The sequence below is a fragment of the Bemisia tabaci genome, chromosome 6 (genome assembly GCF_918797505.1).
Source record: "Bemisia tabaci chromosome 6, PGI_BMITA_v3".
In the NCBI taxonomy this organism is placed as follows: domain Eukaryota; kingdom Metazoa; phylum Arthropoda; class Insecta; order Hemiptera; family Aleyrodidae; genus Bemisia; species Bemisia tabaci.
The window spans coordinates 23830183-23848263 of NC_092798.1; the positions used below are offsets into that span (position 1 = coordinate 23830183).

General features: G+C 39.4%; 1 protein-coding gene across 1 annotated transcript in view; it reads right to left on the bottom strand.

The window, feature by feature from the left end:
* Positions 1-18081, bottom strand: part of Cngl (Cyclic nucleotide-gated ion channel-like) — a 327720-nt gene that overhangs the window by 41325 nt on the left and 268314 nt on the right. The window contains exon 7 of the mRNA XM_072301180.1: positions 7144-7288. Coding sequence (XP_072157281.1) covers positions 7144-7288 — 145 coding nt within the window. The remainder of the gene's footprint in view (positions 1-7143; positions 7289-18081) is intronic.

The following is an 18081-nucleotide window of genomic DNA, read 5'->3' on the forward strand; positions in this document are numbered from 1 at the left end:
CACCCGATTACACAAATAGGATCCTTCCATATCCCTTTTGTCTTCTTGGTCTATAGCTTTGTCTATCAATTTCAATAATCAGCCCGCTGGCCTGTAGATCACTTGTCCTCCTGACCACACTTCATCACTCAGTCTTGCTCTGGGCCAATAGCGCAATTAAATTTGTCACGAAATAAGTCAGGGGCTGTTCAAGTATTACACAAGTCACATGAACTGACTTTTTGACCCCGCTACCATCTTGAAAGCCTCTCAAACGCACACCTCTCTCACTTTCTTTCGAATTACGCATGCCTATCGTGACAGTCGTGACACCCCCCGTCCCCCCGAAAAGTTTCCGTAAATAACAGAGAAAGCTCAAAAAAAGATGGACGCATTATTTTATGGGGAAATTTAATATTATTGTTTTTTTTAAAATGACAGGATCCATATCTTCCGATACCCCGTAAGCCAAGCTCAGACCCTCTCACCCCCTCCCGAGTAGCGTATGTAATACTTGAGCGACCCCTTACTTTCTAAACATATAAGGTGATCCAAAAGTTCCGTACCACCTCTACAACTCCTGAGCTGCTTGCCCTTTTCATGGCGGTTTCCTCTAAATTTTGGGAATTCTCAAGAGTCGTGCCCTTCAACCGAAGAGTACTCACAAACTTTCAAGAGTCTATCTAAATTTGCTCAAAAGTCACAGGGTTGATAACTGGTGCTGGTGGTGCAAAATTTTCGGATCACCCTGTATAATGCGTAAATGGAGTTTTGGCAACGTCAACTGCGAATTGTATGCAAAATAAGCGGAAGCTCGTAATTAAGCTCGGTTATATCCGATTGACATCCGAACACCTGTTGACATGGAGGGCAGCAAGTCGTTTGCGTTGGCTCTTAAAAACAAACCCTTCACCCTTCGCGTCGTGAAAAAATAATGACACGCATAAACGCTTTCGTGACTTATGACCCTCGTTTGGATATCGGAGATGGCAGTGGTGCCAACTGGCAGAAGAACAAACATCGCACCGTATTCTTACTCACTGCCGTTGGATCTTTTTCTTTCGAGTCTCCTGCAATATGAGTGGCTGCTCAGAACCACAAAGAAAAAGTGGAATACTTTTTTATCTTGCATTCCAGTGACGAGGCGAGAATAATCGATTTTTGTCGATATTTTTCCATTTGAAGCTGAAGTAAAGAAACGATAATTGAGGTGTATGTTGCAAACACCCTGGTTATCGAATCTTTCTCATGGGTTTTAAATGTCAGATCAATCGATATATCGCAAAGCACGCTACGCCATTGGTGCATTTGGAGGAGGGGGAATGTCAATCGCATGGCCTATACAATTACCTACTCGTCACCCAAATTCTTTTCATGTTTGAATTGTTTAACAAGAAATTAAACAAGATGATCTTTTTAAATTTTCCGTGAATTTTATCTAGATCACACAAAATAACTTCACAATATTTAAAGTCAGGACGTTGTCTCGTTTTTTATTTGAAAAGACAGAATATGAGAAGAAATTAGGCAACGCTTATCGTGGCCAAGTTGAACGATTAAATCCGTTCCGGATGGGGGCGGAGGAAGACTACATAGAACTTATCTTCTCAAGAGAGAATCTCTAATGAAAAGCACGCAAACAACGGAAGACTTTCAAGATTCAGAGACACGTTTCTGAAGTTAAGTCTTTGAGGTCTAACTTCATTCTCATTGGACTCGACCCAAAGATTGGCTGTCCGGATTGCCCCACTTAATGTCGTGAAATATTTGACTATAAGTGAACTTTGGTTTTTTGAACTCCTGAAAAAGTGAAACGCTAATTTTTCACTTATTCATTGAATTTGGAAATATTCAATGTATGCAACGAGTTTTAGATGGTATTTTGATGAGAAAACATGAATTGCGGTGCTTAATTCGTCAACCCCTTTACGAAAGAACGTAACGTCATTCGAATGTTGCCAAATTTCCTCTCGCAAATCGTATTTTTACTAGGAGAATTTTGGGAATCTCAACTGAGAATTTCACTGGTTTTTCTGCTGATCCCATGCAAAAGTCAGAAACATTTTGGGCAAAAATTGTACAAGTATATTCTTGAAAAAAAATTGAATTTCTAGAGTCAATTTGGCAACCTGGCTTTGAAGTTACGTTCCTTTGTCCGGAAGACGACGAACTGTCTAATCCGTCTAGTGGACCATTGCTCTGAGAACTATCGCTCCGAGCAAGACGATGGTATTCAAGCACTGGCGAGGCGTGAATGATCGATTGTATATATCTCCCTACTTGAAGCTGTTGTAAAGAATCGATTATTGAGGTGTTCGTTGCACACACCCTGTTATCGATCCTTTTCCATGGGTTTATATGGCATATCAATCGATATATTGCGGATTATACCACGCTACTGTATTCAAGTGAGTTATTCCCCCCTATCATGAGGATATTCCGCTTCATACTAAAAAGTTATAAACAATAATCAAGTGCGCCATGTGTCAGTTTTCACGACTCGTGTGACTAATTGTCTCTGAATCTAGAACGATAAAGTTGAAATCAACCTATCAACTTTTTTTTTCGAGCTCACTAAAGATCTTTCAAGGTTTTACGAGAATTACGAATTACGAACAAACATGAAGGTGTCGAGCATGTAGAAATATATGTTGTGGCTTCACCACGAGGTTTTAGTAAAAAGCGGATCCATCACGACTAAAAGCGCATTCTGCAGTTTCTTTCCAAAAAATATATTTTGTAAACTCTACGAATATTACATTCAATTAGTCGAATCGAACAGTTCACTTCTGCGTCAGGCTCCTTTTAAAATGAGCTTGTAGACTTAATGGATCCATTTAGTGCTGAAAATTTTAAAGTTGATCAGTGTTGTGGCAAAACACGCTCGATATCTCGGTGTTTGCTTTACGCCTGCTAGAGATTCCCTTAATTTCATTATTCAGTGTTTGCACACTTACTCCATCATCTTCACATGATAGTATATTGCTTAAACTTTTGTTTGACAAGCAGCCGCTGCCTATGCGCCGGTTGTGCGAGATTCATATGAGGGGATTTTTAAACTGTAGGGTAGTAGGGTTGGAAGCTATGGGTATCTTCATAATCGGCGCTGCTGCTAACTTTGTTTACATATTTTAACTAGCTGTTGCCAAACAGACGTGTTGCACGTAGATGCTCTAGCATAAGGAACGCGTTTATATTAGGATGAATGCAAATTGAATTCATTCATTTAAAAATGCCAATTGTTTTCATTGAAATCCTCAGTTCAGTGCTACTTTGTAGTATTTGAGGTAATTCAAAGTGTACCTACTTCCATTTTAATTGGAGCGAATGAAATTAAACAAATTAATAACCATAGTAAAAAAGTACGTATCTGCTGCTTGATATAAACTACTTTTTTGCTTGACCCAAGCCTCATTTTCTTGTATCAAGAAAAATTCAGCTTAAATCATGATAAGAAAAATTCTTGGCGGAAAATTCAAGAATCATCATGCTCGAGCCAAACACTTTTATTCAGTGTGCGGAGGAATTAAATCAACCATAATTTTCAGACTCAGGTGATGAGAGACTTTGATGTTAACAAATCCTTAAAACTCGCCAAAAATGACTCATAATCTAAGGGAAATTTAGGGGAATTGGATTGATTCAAATTCCTTTTACTGTCTTTTATGACCTCCTAGTTGTTGAAAAAAGCCATGAAAACGTTTGTAAAGCCAGATAAAATTTCAAGCGACTCGAAACAATGCGATTTGCATACCCATTGCACGAGCACAGCACTAGATAAAATTATCATAATCAGAACTACTCAAACATTAGGTCTAGCTCTCCAATTGGCTCGCTGAGGTCGCTCTCAGAATCGATACTTGAAATAAGGCAACACTGAGTGTCGCCAATTTAAGTGCACGTAAAATAATCGATCTTTATTGATTCTAAATGAGGCAAACTTCCTAAACAATGATCGATTACATATGATTGAGTCAATTGGCTGAAAAACAGTGCTGCCAACTTTGCGAAAATCGCAACTGATGGCTGTGTTGCTTACACAGGTGAAATTATTAATTACTGCAATAAAACGGCACTTTAGACAAAAAATGTTGGTTACTAGACTTACAGGGTGTCCCAAAAGTCCGTACCCCCTTGTAACTTTTGAACGGTTAGAGATAGAAAAACGAAACATTCCCAAAGTTTCGTTTTCCTATCTCTAACCGTTCAAAAGATACGGGAGGGGGGGGGGTATGGACTTTTCGGACACCCTGCATATTACAGGTATTAGATTCTGATAATTTTTTTACCCAGTGCTGTGTGTCAGATGCATTTTTTTTCGGTGAATCATGTTCGTGGCCGAATGATCAAATTGGCAGATAACTCCTGTTGATTTTGGTGCATGGGTATGTATTAATGTTTTTTTACAGCTTTGTTACGAGGTTGTATGTTATTATTGACAGACCCGGCAACACCGGAGAACCATGCATGCTCTGCTGGCGCCGGGACCCCGGAGGTGTTTTTATTGTGTTTGCACTAGCTGCGCGGGACTTTGTGGAAGGGGTCTTAGAGCTGTTCGCGCGCGCAAATTGACTTTCCATCGATGCTTAATTATTGAACATGCCCAGCTACCCGACGCTCCGATCAACCTGGCCCGATAAAAGAGATCCGCTCTCCTGGACCAACTCCGAGGCCCTACTGGCTGAAACGAGTCAAATCCACGGGGGAAAAATGGAGTGCTGACTTAAAAATTAAATTTTAAAAAATTGCAACAGATACAGTCTGCCAAAAATACCCGTTGGTACAATAATACATTGGTTACCAAATAAAATAACTGAATATTATATTTTTCCCTCTGTGTACTTTCTCTCGACCTTTTTACGTGAACTTCGAGTAATAATGTTGAGTACCCCAACATCATTCAATAACATAGAGTTGAAAATTGGCACAGCAGTTTTTTACTCTTTCTACGTCAACACGTCTCGTTTGGAAACTTGTATTCTTAAGTTAAAATTCGTTCATTGCTTGGTGGCCCAATGACATAGTATAATTTATTTGAAACAATTAGAACGGAATTTTCGAGTCCGCATCTGTATGATGTCGAAATGAATCTACGTATTCACATTGGCATATAAGAAATAGAGAAACCAACATCAGTTGGACTGAGTTAAGCAGAAAGGAACCAACCCACATTTTGAAAAAAATTGAGTTATGAGTGGTTTTGAACTCAACCACTGCTCTACTATCTATCGCCAAAAATTCAAAGTTTTTGTTGGAGCAAATTTTGCAGAAATTGAACTTGAAGTTTATCTTTTACATCGAGTCTTATGCAGGAGCCAAACTTTAAACCTCTTTTTCTCGGTTCGATCCCGATGTGGCTTGGTTCCTTTCTGTTTAACTCCGTCCAATTATCAATTTGACATGACCCATCGTATAGACATGTGGGTCATGCTACTACGGCAGCAAGCGGGAAGTGGAGGGAGTGCTGAGTAAAGCAGTCCGCGGTCAAAAAAATCGGGTTATATAACACTAAGATCTTGAAAAGGAATAAGAGGTCCAGGTCACCGGCCACCCTGTATAAAAGTGACGGCTCAGAGACCTCAACCTCCATTTAAAGGCTTTAAACGTTGCGATGATCTCCGTCACGATCATGCACCTTTGTTCTTCGCTTTTAACAGCCTAAGGTAGTTCATGAGTAACTTCCTACATTTAAATAGTATCACGGTCGTTTTTATTTTTATGACGGTTCCGAGGGCTACCGCGGTTTGGTATGCACAAAATATCTTTACGTTCACGCTCCGTTAACTTACATCTTTATTGCGTGTATTTTATTTCCTCGGCGTGGCCGTTGCCAAGAGGCCCGAGAAACATTTTTGAGCAACTTAATAAAATCCGTGTTTACTCAGCAGGAGCTGGAATACTACGGTGCCGAATCGAAATGTTTGAATACAATGCATTTTAAAAAAAAAAGTTAAAATTTTTCGTTGACATTTTTGTCAAGAAATTGGCTAGTTTTATTTAAGTATTCGAGCCGTTTTGTTTGAGGTTTTGTCATACGGAAGTCTTTTAAAAAAATAATAAACATAATTTATATCAATGGCTAAAGAACAAAACCACGCTTCTCTATTGCGGGATTTCAAAATGTCCGCTTCTATTTTATTTTTTCGAGGAGGAACAAGTCAATTTTGTAGCTTAAAATTTTTACAGAATATTTTGCAGATGTGGCAAAAAAATCAAGGAAGTTTTCGACCAATCACGTTTACTAATTTTTGAAGGAAACCATGAAGTATGATAGTAAGTCTGCAAAGCCGCAAGCGGAGATATGTGGTTTCGCAATCGGCCAATATACATACATTCAATTTTCTAGATTTTCAGGCAAAATTCCGACGTATTCACCTTGTTTATTCAAGGTTAAAGGACGTGCCAACTTTAAAAATTTAAAATCCAATTTTTAGAATGAAAATATAGCGAGCGTCCTGCAATTTGTTTGTCATCGATGCCTCTTAATATTAGACCTTTAACACCAAGAACTTTTTGATTGTGTTAATTCTTCTGTCTCCTCTGTAGTTTTTCTGTCGCTTGAAAAATTTGGTTTTCAGAGTTAGCACCTTTTCGAAACAAACGTTTCAATTATGGCGACGTCTCCCATATCTCGAGCACAATGCGCCGATGCCACGTATTCTGTTACCTTGATCGCAAAACATTAAGGCGCCTGGATACGATTATTCGTGCTCGAGAGACGTTTTGTTGCATATACACAAAATTGCAGGCGCTTTGGTTTTCTTCAACGCAGCGCAGCGCCTGGCCACAACTGTTAGTGCTCGCAATATTCATGCGTTGCAATCATTACAGATGGATTCAAGTTGACAATTACAACCTAAAACTTTGGGATAACCGAAAAGCATTGGCACAGCGTCTGAAATATATGTAGTTCAATTTTGCGGAAATGTTATAGACAATTATTTTCCGAATCAATATTTGCAATGATCGTGCGGAAACGTTTTCGTTAAAAAAAAATTATGCACGCAGATCTGAGTCTACCACCGAATACCATGTGACAGCGAGTTTCTTTAAATACTGATACTCAGTGAAATTTGAGCGTAATAGCTTGTTGGTAGACAGAACGGCCTAAGATTAATTAATGTTAATCAATAAAATTATGTTTCTTTATAGAATTGTTTCTACCTGAGTTTGAGGTACTTGTCGCGTGGAGAATCTCTTTAGAAATGAGTCTTCTCTTTTCAAAGGTGGCTTTGACTTTGTGGATCCAACTGCAGAGGATATTTGAACGGTGGTCCGCAGTTTCATCCATCTTTGATTACTTTTCGTTCTGAAACAAGAAAGAAGACAGGTTAAGGGCTTTGAAAAGTTTGTCTTGAAAATTTAAGTACTTCGTTTAATCCCCACGTTCAAGACGCTGTAAATTCAACAGACCTCCTTGGTTACTTCTACTTTACATGAAACCAGACTTATTAATTTTCCGTTCACGGTATAAAAAGTGTCGGCCACCACTTTGCTATCGGGCTTTTAGTAGGACGTCATTTTTCTCGACCGGGGGTGGCTACCGTCACTCTTGAAATGGACAGATATAGAGTCCTGATCAAATAAGTTTACGCACTTTCGGACTGTGAAATAAGATCCGCCATAGTGATTCTTCTGAAAAGTGCGTTTTTACCTATGTTGAAATATTGTGACGAAAAAGACGAAGTAAGTAAAAAATAGTGTGACTTTCCGCGAAGAAAAGGACCTTCTTCCACGGAAGCAAAATAATTTCTTGATACATTTTTGGCTGGTAAATAACGTAATAAATATAAAAATTAGTTAAAAACCCTCCTTGGTTACTTCTACTTTACTTTAAACCAGACTGAGTAATTTTTTATTAACCGCACAAATGGACCGAGTTAGAGTCCACATCAAATAAGCTTACGCACTTTTGGACTGTGACAGAAGATCCGCCATCTTGATTCTTCTATTTACTTTCAATGCTACGTCACACGATCTTCTGTCGCAGTCCAAAAGTGCGTTAACTTACTTTGCGTAAACTCCACAGTCACATTTGGACTGCATTTTGCAATTTGGAACTATAAATTCTGGCTCTTCTGGACAAACACTTATGTGCATAGGGAAACTAATGGCACATACGTTGTTTTTAAACCGGACTAGAATTTATAGTTCCAAATTGCAAAATGTAGCCCATCTAGACCCTGCAGAATTCAAGTAGCGTCCCGGATGTGAGTTGAAACGCGTCAGAATTTGATATGTACAAAATTTTCTCTGACTATTGAGTGACTTTTTAATATTTTAATAATATTTTATTCTTTGAAATAACGTATTGTTGCGTATTTGGAATACCCGTGGGCGGTTACGAATTGAAAAAAAAAATAAAAAATACTAAGAATTCGATAACTAAAGGTTAGGTCTGGATCAAGTCCTCGAAACGCGGTCGTCGACCCAAATTTACGAGTCCCAAAGAACTCGACCTGAGGCTCGCGAAAATATTTCAGTACGGAACTCGAGCACAACGCACTGGAGGAGAAAGAAATTGGTGGCGGCAGCTTTGAAGAGGCGTCTGGAGGAGTGGCGCGACGGGAAAGTCTCTCAGTCGTCGAAAAAATTCCGCCCGCCCTGCGTTTTTCTTCGTCACAAAGAACCGACGCGATTGTCTATTCTACACCTAAAATATCAAATTCGCTCTTTAAAGCGCCGTTGATCATCCCTCCGAGCAGTCGACAACCGTGAAAAGCTCGTTCGGAGAAGCTCTTGCCCCCTTCTCTCCCGTAGTTTTGTTTCCCTAAAGTCTCAACTGCTAATTCTTCACTACTCAAGTCTCTCCCCGTTTCGACCCCACCCACTCGTCTCTATCCCTCTGTCCTCTCAGCTGACTCCGTTTTTATCGTAGTGTTGATTGTTTGGCTCAAAGAAATATTGCAGCGTATCGATGGTGGTATTAGAAAAACACGTATCTCGTTGCGATGCTCCAAAACTTCCGCGTATTCCGTTTTTCTTTCGCAGGAGAATGAATTAAACTCATCGCTTGAAATGTGCGCAGGAAACGCTTCCCTCAGAGTAGATTAATCATAGTAGTCAAAAAATGGAGTTTCATAGCTCATACGAGAAATGAAGTATGATAGGAAGTTTATGACGTTGCAATCCGAGAGACGTGTTTTTCTTAGTTTGGCCATGAGGTTAAATGTACCTTTTTATTCCTACTGTTTGGAAGAGAATAAATGCACTTCTTGTATTAATCAAGGCCCTGTTTAAAGAGATTAGGATGTACCATTGGCAGTAGAGTTTCGATGTAAGTGCAAATACACAAGATTTTCTGTGAAAAAATGTTTATCTATGTTTTCAGAATATTGAAGGGAAACGGGGAAAATATGTTTCTTAGGAGTTTCCTGCATGAAAGCTAGATTCTTATTAGGTTCGGCTGTTTCAGAAGTTTGTTCATACACTGAAAAAAAATTCTCGGCGTTTTTATCAAGGTCCGTTGGTACCTTTACCATCTCACTTTTTTTACCAATTATTGGTAATTTTACCGAGACAGACTGGTAAGCTTACCTAAAAACCGGTATTTTTACTGTTTTTTCAGGTGAGAATACCACTTTTATTGGTAATCAATTACCGGTAACTTTGCCATTTTATCTCGGTAATTTTACCACAGTCGATAAAAAATATTGGCGTTTTTACTAAGGTCCAGTAACATTACCGAGAAAGTTCAATAATTTTACCGAGATTTCTCGGTAAAATTACCAATTCCGTAAATGGTAAGTTTACCAAGAAAAAACTGGGATCAAATAGAACCCTGAATTCTTGGAAATTTTACCCTTGTCTTAGTAAATACACCGAGATTTTTTTTTCAGTGTACGTGAATTATTCATGATGATGGCAAATACGGCTTGAGATAGTTTTTTCACATGGCGGCAATCTGATTGAAGGTCGGTGTTGTTAAGAATAATGACTGAACGAATGTGCGATCAAGTTGATTTGATTAAATATGACTATAGCAGACTTAAGTTCATTGAGATTTTAAAATTACATGCAAAAGTTCATCATCACACTTTTTTTTATAACATGCTACTTGGTTTCCGCTCCTCTCTTTCCCCACCAAAACAAAAGAGGAAGGAAAAAATGACTAAAATACATAAACGCGAACGAATAAAATCCCACTCTTTGAGAAATCCTAAATACATGCATGAATTTTAACCATCTTCGTCTTCTCAGCTGTTGCACTCTTACAAAACAAAGCAAAAGTGTCTAACGCTAGCTGAATTTCTATTCTCGACATTAAGGCTTCCCTCTTTGATGGTCAAAGTTTATATTTTATATCTATATATATTTTCTGTTAAATTTCAATGCCCGCGTTTCAGATAAAGTGGAATAAAAGCTGGAAAAGTATTTTTATTTTTTCTGATGCGATGTGACTACATTTCTTAACCCTCGGAGAGAGAGAGATATACGACGTATAATTCAAATGTATCCCATCTACTCCCCTACAATCAACAGATATACAAACCCACTTACATGCAATGAACCCTATATTACTACCAAAAGTTTGAAACTCTTCACCTCCCTTAATTTAAAAATCTAAATTTTCATATATACTCCCATTTTCAAAATTCTGTGTAAGAACGTTAATAGCCTATGACGAATGTCTTAAAATATACTAACTAACTAACTAACTCTCTACCAAAATTGCCCATCTTCCCATGAGTAATTGCCTAGAGACTTATAATTGATTTGACTAGTTGGTTATCGTTCGACAAAAAGTGTTTATAAGAAAGTTAGTATTCGCGGTGTATTACATAAATCACGAGATTCTTACAAATGCCTTGCCGATTCGTCACCTACCTGACATATACTACAAGCGTAACTACACTTTGGATAGAACCCTGTCTTCCATACAATTCAATGCTTTTCCGGGCTCATCTCAATGTGTGGTTACGCCTTATGTCAGCCAAGCGACGAATTCACCGATACCCTGGTGGGACGTGTTCGGCTACAAATATTTGGAATGATCATCGAAACAAGGAGGCACTTTGTAATTGAATCATCCGCATCTATTGATCAAAATCTATTATAGATTCTAGAAACGCGCGGAAGAATTTCTCCGGACGCAAAGTAGTTTCAAACTAGATCTCGACAAGTCCTCGACATCCTACGAGGATCACTCTAAGCTGATAAGTCGATCGGAAAGTGATTAAAGGGATGACACGCCGTATCATTAAAAACTCAAATGTTTCAATAGTAATGAAGCGGGCGCTTTTGAATAATTACAGCAAACAATTAATCGTCTTTGTTTCCCCGGGGAGGGTTGCGATTTTACTCTGAGAACAGACTCAAAGCAAGGAAGTGATTTGTTACCGCGCGGAAGGTGAGGTTGGAACAGGGACGGGGGAGTAAGCACATTTATTTTGGGGAGCGAGCGAGCATAAGGGATGGAGGAGACGGGTCCTTACTGGATTCGTGGCGATTTGACTGATAATGCAGTCGATTCACCATAAATGAAGGGGATACCTCCAACTGGATATGGCGCACTGTGGACCATTGCTATTCTTTAGCGGATCATTGTCTGCATTATCTTTAACCATGTATATTCGAAAGCGTGTTGTTTGGTATGAAAATCACAATTTCTAGATTTTGTTTCAATATCAATTTTTAAATATCAATGTGTTGTTGTGAGACTTAAGCAGGGTAGACCTACCTTTAGGCTATTAGTTCTGAAGTGCACATGAAATGAGGCCTTAAATGTAACAATGGCGGATGTGAAATTACTTTTTCGAAATACGCTTAAAAAACTGTTTTGTTCACACAAAAATGTAAAATGTTTGGCTCTGGCATAATGTACGGATCTCGAAGATCGCATCTCAAGTATTTTCTCAAAATTTTCTCGATGCCAAAACAGTTTTTTGAATGTGTTTCGAAAAGGTAATTTTTTACATCCGCCATTGTTACATATAAGTCCTCAAAAGTCCATTTTGGTGGAAATTGAATTCGGAGTGGATTCTTGGTCCGATGAATCGGAAAATAAATTAACTGTGTGCTAAAACAGCTAAAGTCCTTTTAAATTAGCAGTATCCTTTAAAACGTAGGTCGCAGCAAACTCAAAACAGTTTTTTGCATTTTTGTGACAAACCACTTTTATGGACATTGTACACTTTGGAACTAGTAACCTCAATTACACTACAATTTGCAGTTCGGAGCTACAGTTTCTGGCTAAGTTTGAAAACAACGTAAGTACCATTAGTTGCCCAGTGTGCCTAAGTGTTTCTACGGATGAGCTTGTAGTTGTGGTTAGTTGCAAAATGAAGTCCAATCATCTTTTCCTAACTCCTTGCTGCCCCTGCCCGTTCAGGGCTGAGACACCGGAAAAAAGAGGTAGGGGTTCAGTCCCAACTTGGACATTTCCAATTAATTGTGATAGTGCTCCAAATAATTATTTTGGTTTTGGTAATTTTGGTAATTTCAAATTAGGTTGCTCACCCAAATGTTGCAGTACTACCCCAACTTGAGTTGCACAGCTACTAAAGTTTATTGGAAATGTCCATATCATCCAACAAATGAAGGTAGTAGGCAAAACAGTGCATAGCCCCTTACATTTTTTTCTCCCCGTGGACGCAAACTGGCGCTTAACCGAAGGGTGTGCGACACAGAATAAGTTTGTCGCAAATTGGACCGCGTTTAGCAGAAAGGAAACAAACCACCTCAGCCACTGTCAAATTTAAATAAGCAATTCAATTTTTTACAAGAGAACATTTGTGCGGATTCCTTTGAAAATCTTAAAGAATTTGCTTGGTATACTAAAAATTCACTGACATTTGCACAAAAACCCGCAAAACCGTTAAAAAATTGGGCGTATTTCTGCCAAACGGAACCAAGCGCCAATTTGAGTTCCTTTTGAGGAATTTAGAATCCCGGATAGCGCGTTCTGTCAAACGGAACTAAGCGCCATGGAAAAGCATTGCGAGTATAGGAACGAATGAGCCCGACGACCGGTTCCGCCGCCAATCCAAGCCCCCCTCTACCTTCCTACCCCGATGGCGCTTAGTTCCATTTGACAGAAATGCGTCCAATTGTATTTCTTAATCAAATTTGGATAAAACCGACGTGAGTTGCTTCCTTTCTGCTTAGCGCGGTCCAATTAACTTACGCAAGTCTTGTGTCTCCGACGCAAATCGACGGAACCCATTTTGCGCAATTTGATTTACAGGCCAAGAGATCAGGGAGTGATATCGAACATTTCCTGAATGGAGATGTTGCATGTGTGAGGAATTTGCGATTTGACTGTTGATTCTTATGTAAAAGTTCGTTAGAAACACGATGGTGCCACTGGTTTTCTCTGAAATCAACTCCCAAGCTCAAAAAAAGCTCTCAAGTTGAGGCCAAAATGGAGGGGATATCCCACCCTACCCTGAAAGCCCACCTCTACATCAAGACAAACTCTTTATTTGAGGACCACTTTATTTGAGGACTCCAAAACTGAAAACACGGCAACCCTGCTAATGTATTTGCTCCCTATCTTTGCATGGAGAGTTCGTGTTGATGTAGAGGTGGACTCCGAGGATAGCGTAGGGTATCCCCTCCATTTTGGCCTCAACTTGAGAGCCTTTTTCGAGCTTGGGAGTTAATTTCAGAGAAAACCAGTGGCACCATCGTGTTTTTCGCGAAATTTTACAAAAGAATCAATAGTCAAATCGCAAATTCCTCACACATGCAACATCTCCATTCATCGTAAAGGGCGGCCTTTGATAAATATTTAGAGGAAGAGCGGCAACATGGGGATTTCAGATTTGACAACTTTTGGCCGGATCATTGTGGACCTCGTCAAGGGCCGAAAAGCCGAAAGCGGCGGGCGCGCACGTGAATAATGAGTCGGAGCCTCTTTCCCTGGCGCCATGTTGGAACTCCTTCCCGGGGCCTCGGGCGGGCCGCGCAATTTATGCCTGCTGCTCTGATAAATTATTTATCATCTGCAGCAAATCTTGGCTATTATCTCCGGCTGCAACCGCCCGGCCGCCCGAGCCCCAGTCCTTTTCTCCTCGCAATCAATACTACTCTAGTTCCTATCGCATCTTCCAAACAGTTTAGGCGTCTTGGAATCCTAGTCTGATTTGATTTCCTCCTCAGCTTCATGGCTGTGGAGAGAGTCTCTACTCTCCATCGCGCTCGGGATGAACAGATCCCGAATATCCTGGTAGGAATTTAAATTTACCCAGAGCTAAGCAATTCAGTCATACCCACATTGAAGTGCTCGGAAAAACACCTATACAATACTGCCGTGCTAAGGAAAATCGCCGTATGAACATTCGAGAGTTGCCAAACTTCCTCCAGAGAAATGTATATTTCTAAAGGGTAAAAATATTTCCACTAGATATTTGTGTTATCAGAAAATTTAGAATTTTTTTTTTATAATCGCGAATAAAATTATCTGAAAAATTTGAAGACAAATATTCACTTTCCCTGAAAGTTCATGTTCCATTGCAGGAAATTTGGCAACGTTTGAAGGTACATACGTGGCGTTCTTTCTTAGCACAGTAGAATACTGCCATGCTAAGGAAGAGAGCCATGCGAATAATGGTATGTTGCCTAGTTTGCCCCGATAAAATGTTTATTTTTCAGGAAAGATATATGGATATTTCCCCTTAAAATTTTCAGATATTTTAGATAAAATTGCAAACAAAATGGAAATCGCAAGAAGAGTAATACGGAGCCAGAGACGGGAAACTCATGTAAAATCCACTGGAGGCTGCACTATATTCTATCGCTACTTGGGTTTTTTAATGCTCCTGTAAATTGGACCCTAACCCGTTTGTGTACTGCAACTCCCGTTTGAACACGGTTTATCGACATGGCCACTTTTGGAAAAAAAGGAAAGACAAACTTCCTATTTACTCAAGACCACCATCCGTCGAGGCTATTTAAATTTCAACATACTGCGGTGCTGGGCTCCTCGAGTAGAATTTCTCCAAACTCAGCCTCCGTAGGCTAAATTTTATCTAAATTCATCCCTACACAGATATGTTCTTTTTAACGAGACCCAATGCACATATATAAGAAAATTTCGTAACGCTATCTATGTTAGGATCCCTATCGGTGGAAAATATGGTCATCCCGGCGACAATATATTTTAGAGACCCTGCCTCGTTATTTTCCCTTCAGTGCTCCGGAAGTTAACGCGCTTGGATTCGCGTTATGTTGGCTGATGACTGAAGATTTGATAAACTGGTTCGGTAATCTCAGTCTAATTTGTAAAAACTCGCAACTTCTAAAAGTGCTCAACTTAACCCTTTAGATGCCCAAAAGTTGTTTTACTCGCAAAGACCCAAGTCTGATCAAGTTGATCCGGATTAAAATACATTAATTTTTGAAGTTTTTGAAGTATCATATGTTATTTTTGTGTTTTTGAATGGTAAGAAATACTTTTTGAAATTTTCAGCACCATGGTAACACACCGGCGCTTTCTCATCCTCTTCTTGATCCGTCACATGTGAGACGTACAATATAAATGTTTAGACATGCCCCTTTTAGGACGTTGATAGACCTCGAGACATGTTTGCATTGGTTTATGTTTCAAAATGATTAGTGATTTGGACACATAATACTATATTTTGAACAAACTTCACTTTAACTTTTCTCAAATTTCAAAAATAAGAGACATTTCAATTGACATTGATGAAAGCGGACAAACAGCACCGACACAACATGAAAATTGAGCAAGAGATGAAACGCGTGTTGATGACGGCGCAGAGATACAACTATTCGTACTTGATGGATGTCCGCGTTGCGTCAGCAAAATTGAAGGCGCGCTGGCGCGAGGAGTGAACTCGCAATGCTGCGCTCTATGCTAACAAGGTTGTGTCACATGGATTCGACAAAAAAAGTTATGAACCGAAGCCCGATTACGTCTCCTCTGTCTTTGACTAAGTTTTTTACGTATCCTTCGAAACACAGCTTTAGTGGAAAAAAAGACAAACGGAACTATTACAACATGCAATGCATTGTTTAAATTAACCGAATCTTTTGGTTGAAAAACTCCAAACTCGTAAAAACTAGGCCCGAAAGGCAAATATCGAAGCCAAAACTTCCAAACGTGTTTCAATGCGCTGCAAGCTAATCGTTGAAATCGGTAGACAAAGCGATAGACAAAGGAGACAAAAAGGATATGGAGGGACTCTATTGGTATAAGCGGGTAATGGACCACTAGACAAGGTACGAATTTCAGCATTCTGATTTGTGCTCCTTATACAAAATTTCACGTAAAACACGATGCGCACAACGAAAATTACCGAAATTAACTCCTTACTAAGATATTTGATGATTCTTGATGTGTGAATTCAAACCACCCGCTCATTAAAACTCAATGCTCTACGTGATTCACATCGCGCGCTAAACGTTATCATGACAGTCTCTGCGATGTAAAAATCTGGCAACCTCAATCTTGACGCTTTGGCTCAGCTGTAGCAAATAGCTTATAGTTTGAACAACACATGGTGGAAAATGAACATTGCTCGATTGAGAGGCTTGCTGAAACCGTTGTAGTGCGCGATTTGACTCGCGTAGAGCTTTGAGTTTCTTGTGAGCGGGCAGTTCAAATTCCTTGTAGCCAATGTGAAATAAAAACGTTAATATCTTTGTTAGGAGTTGGTTTCAGTAATTTTCGTTGTAAGAATCGTGTTTTACGTGAAATTCTGGTTAAGAATCATGTATCAGATTGCTTAAATTCGTACCTTGTCTAGTGGTCCATTGCAATGGACACTGGAGGTAGGTATTAGACTAACCTACGGCAACCCACGAGAGATCTTGCAGATTGTACATTTTCTCCCTTGGTCCAAAAAAACCCACACATTTCAATCAATAGGATCGCTCCATATTCTTTAGGTCTCCTTTGTCTGTCGCTTTGTCTAACAATTTTAACAATCAGGTAGCTGGCCACTCGCAAATCGCAACCGATAATCGGCAGTAGGAAAAACGTGAATACATTAGGTCAGCAGGACGGCCTCTTTATCCTAAGTAGTCTTAAAGTAGGCAACCTAAAAATTCGATTAATTCAATAAACAATTTTGTCGATGAACCAAATCGTTTTCCCTTTTTTTTCTATAAAACCAAAAGCGTTTTAACTCAAAGTAACCGAAGCAGGGACCTTTTCAACTGTGAATGTCAATTAAACGATTAAAATGGTGTAGCCAGCATGACCGAGCCCGCTCGCTCACGAAATGCGATCTCGTTACACTCGCGCGTAGCAATAAAACAGCGTTTCGGACGCGAGACAATCTGTCAAATACGACGAGACCGTGGGGAAACGCACCCGAACCGAAAGGGATGAAATTATAAAAATGTGATTAATGAATCAATGTTGTGAGGTTCTCATTTATCTTTGTCTCCAACTGAAAGTTACGTGTCTTGGCTGAACGCTGAACAAGTGAACTCACTTTCCTAACTCACGCTCGTCCTTCTCGGTGTGACAGAGTTTAGGTTAGGCCCGACTGGCGAAGAGAGACTCGTTCCATTCTGCCGTGCTCAGGAAAAACATACCGTGTGTGAACATTCAAATATTGCCGAATTTCCACCATGACTTTTTTTCTTTCTATTTTCTTCTCCTTTTTTCCAATGAAAGTTGAATATTTTTCTTTGAAATTATCAGATACTTAAGGTGATTCGATGGACGCCATATTTTGTGTCAGAACGAAATGCGATGTATCGCATCAATTGGTTCCATTTGTTCAGCTACTCGTCATTTTTCTCCAATTTTGAGATCGCAATTTGGTTGTTAGGAGACTAAAGCACTCACCAATGTTAATAAAGAAATTCAACGTAATGAAGGCGTGGTTTTTTTAGAGAGAAAATATCGCATTCGAGTGCAGTTTCGATATCAGTATCGAATGCGATGTTTTCTCTCTGAAAAAACCACGCCCTCATTACGTTGAATTTCTTTGTTAAAATTGGTGAGTGCTTTAGTCTCCTGACAACAGAATTGCGATCTCAAAATTGGAGAAAAATGACGAGTAGCTGAAAAAATGGAACCAATTGATGCGATATATCGCGTGCCGTTCGGACACAAAATATGGCGTCCATCAAATCACTTTAAGATTAAATTGTGAATTAAATCAATTCAATTGTAAGTGCCAC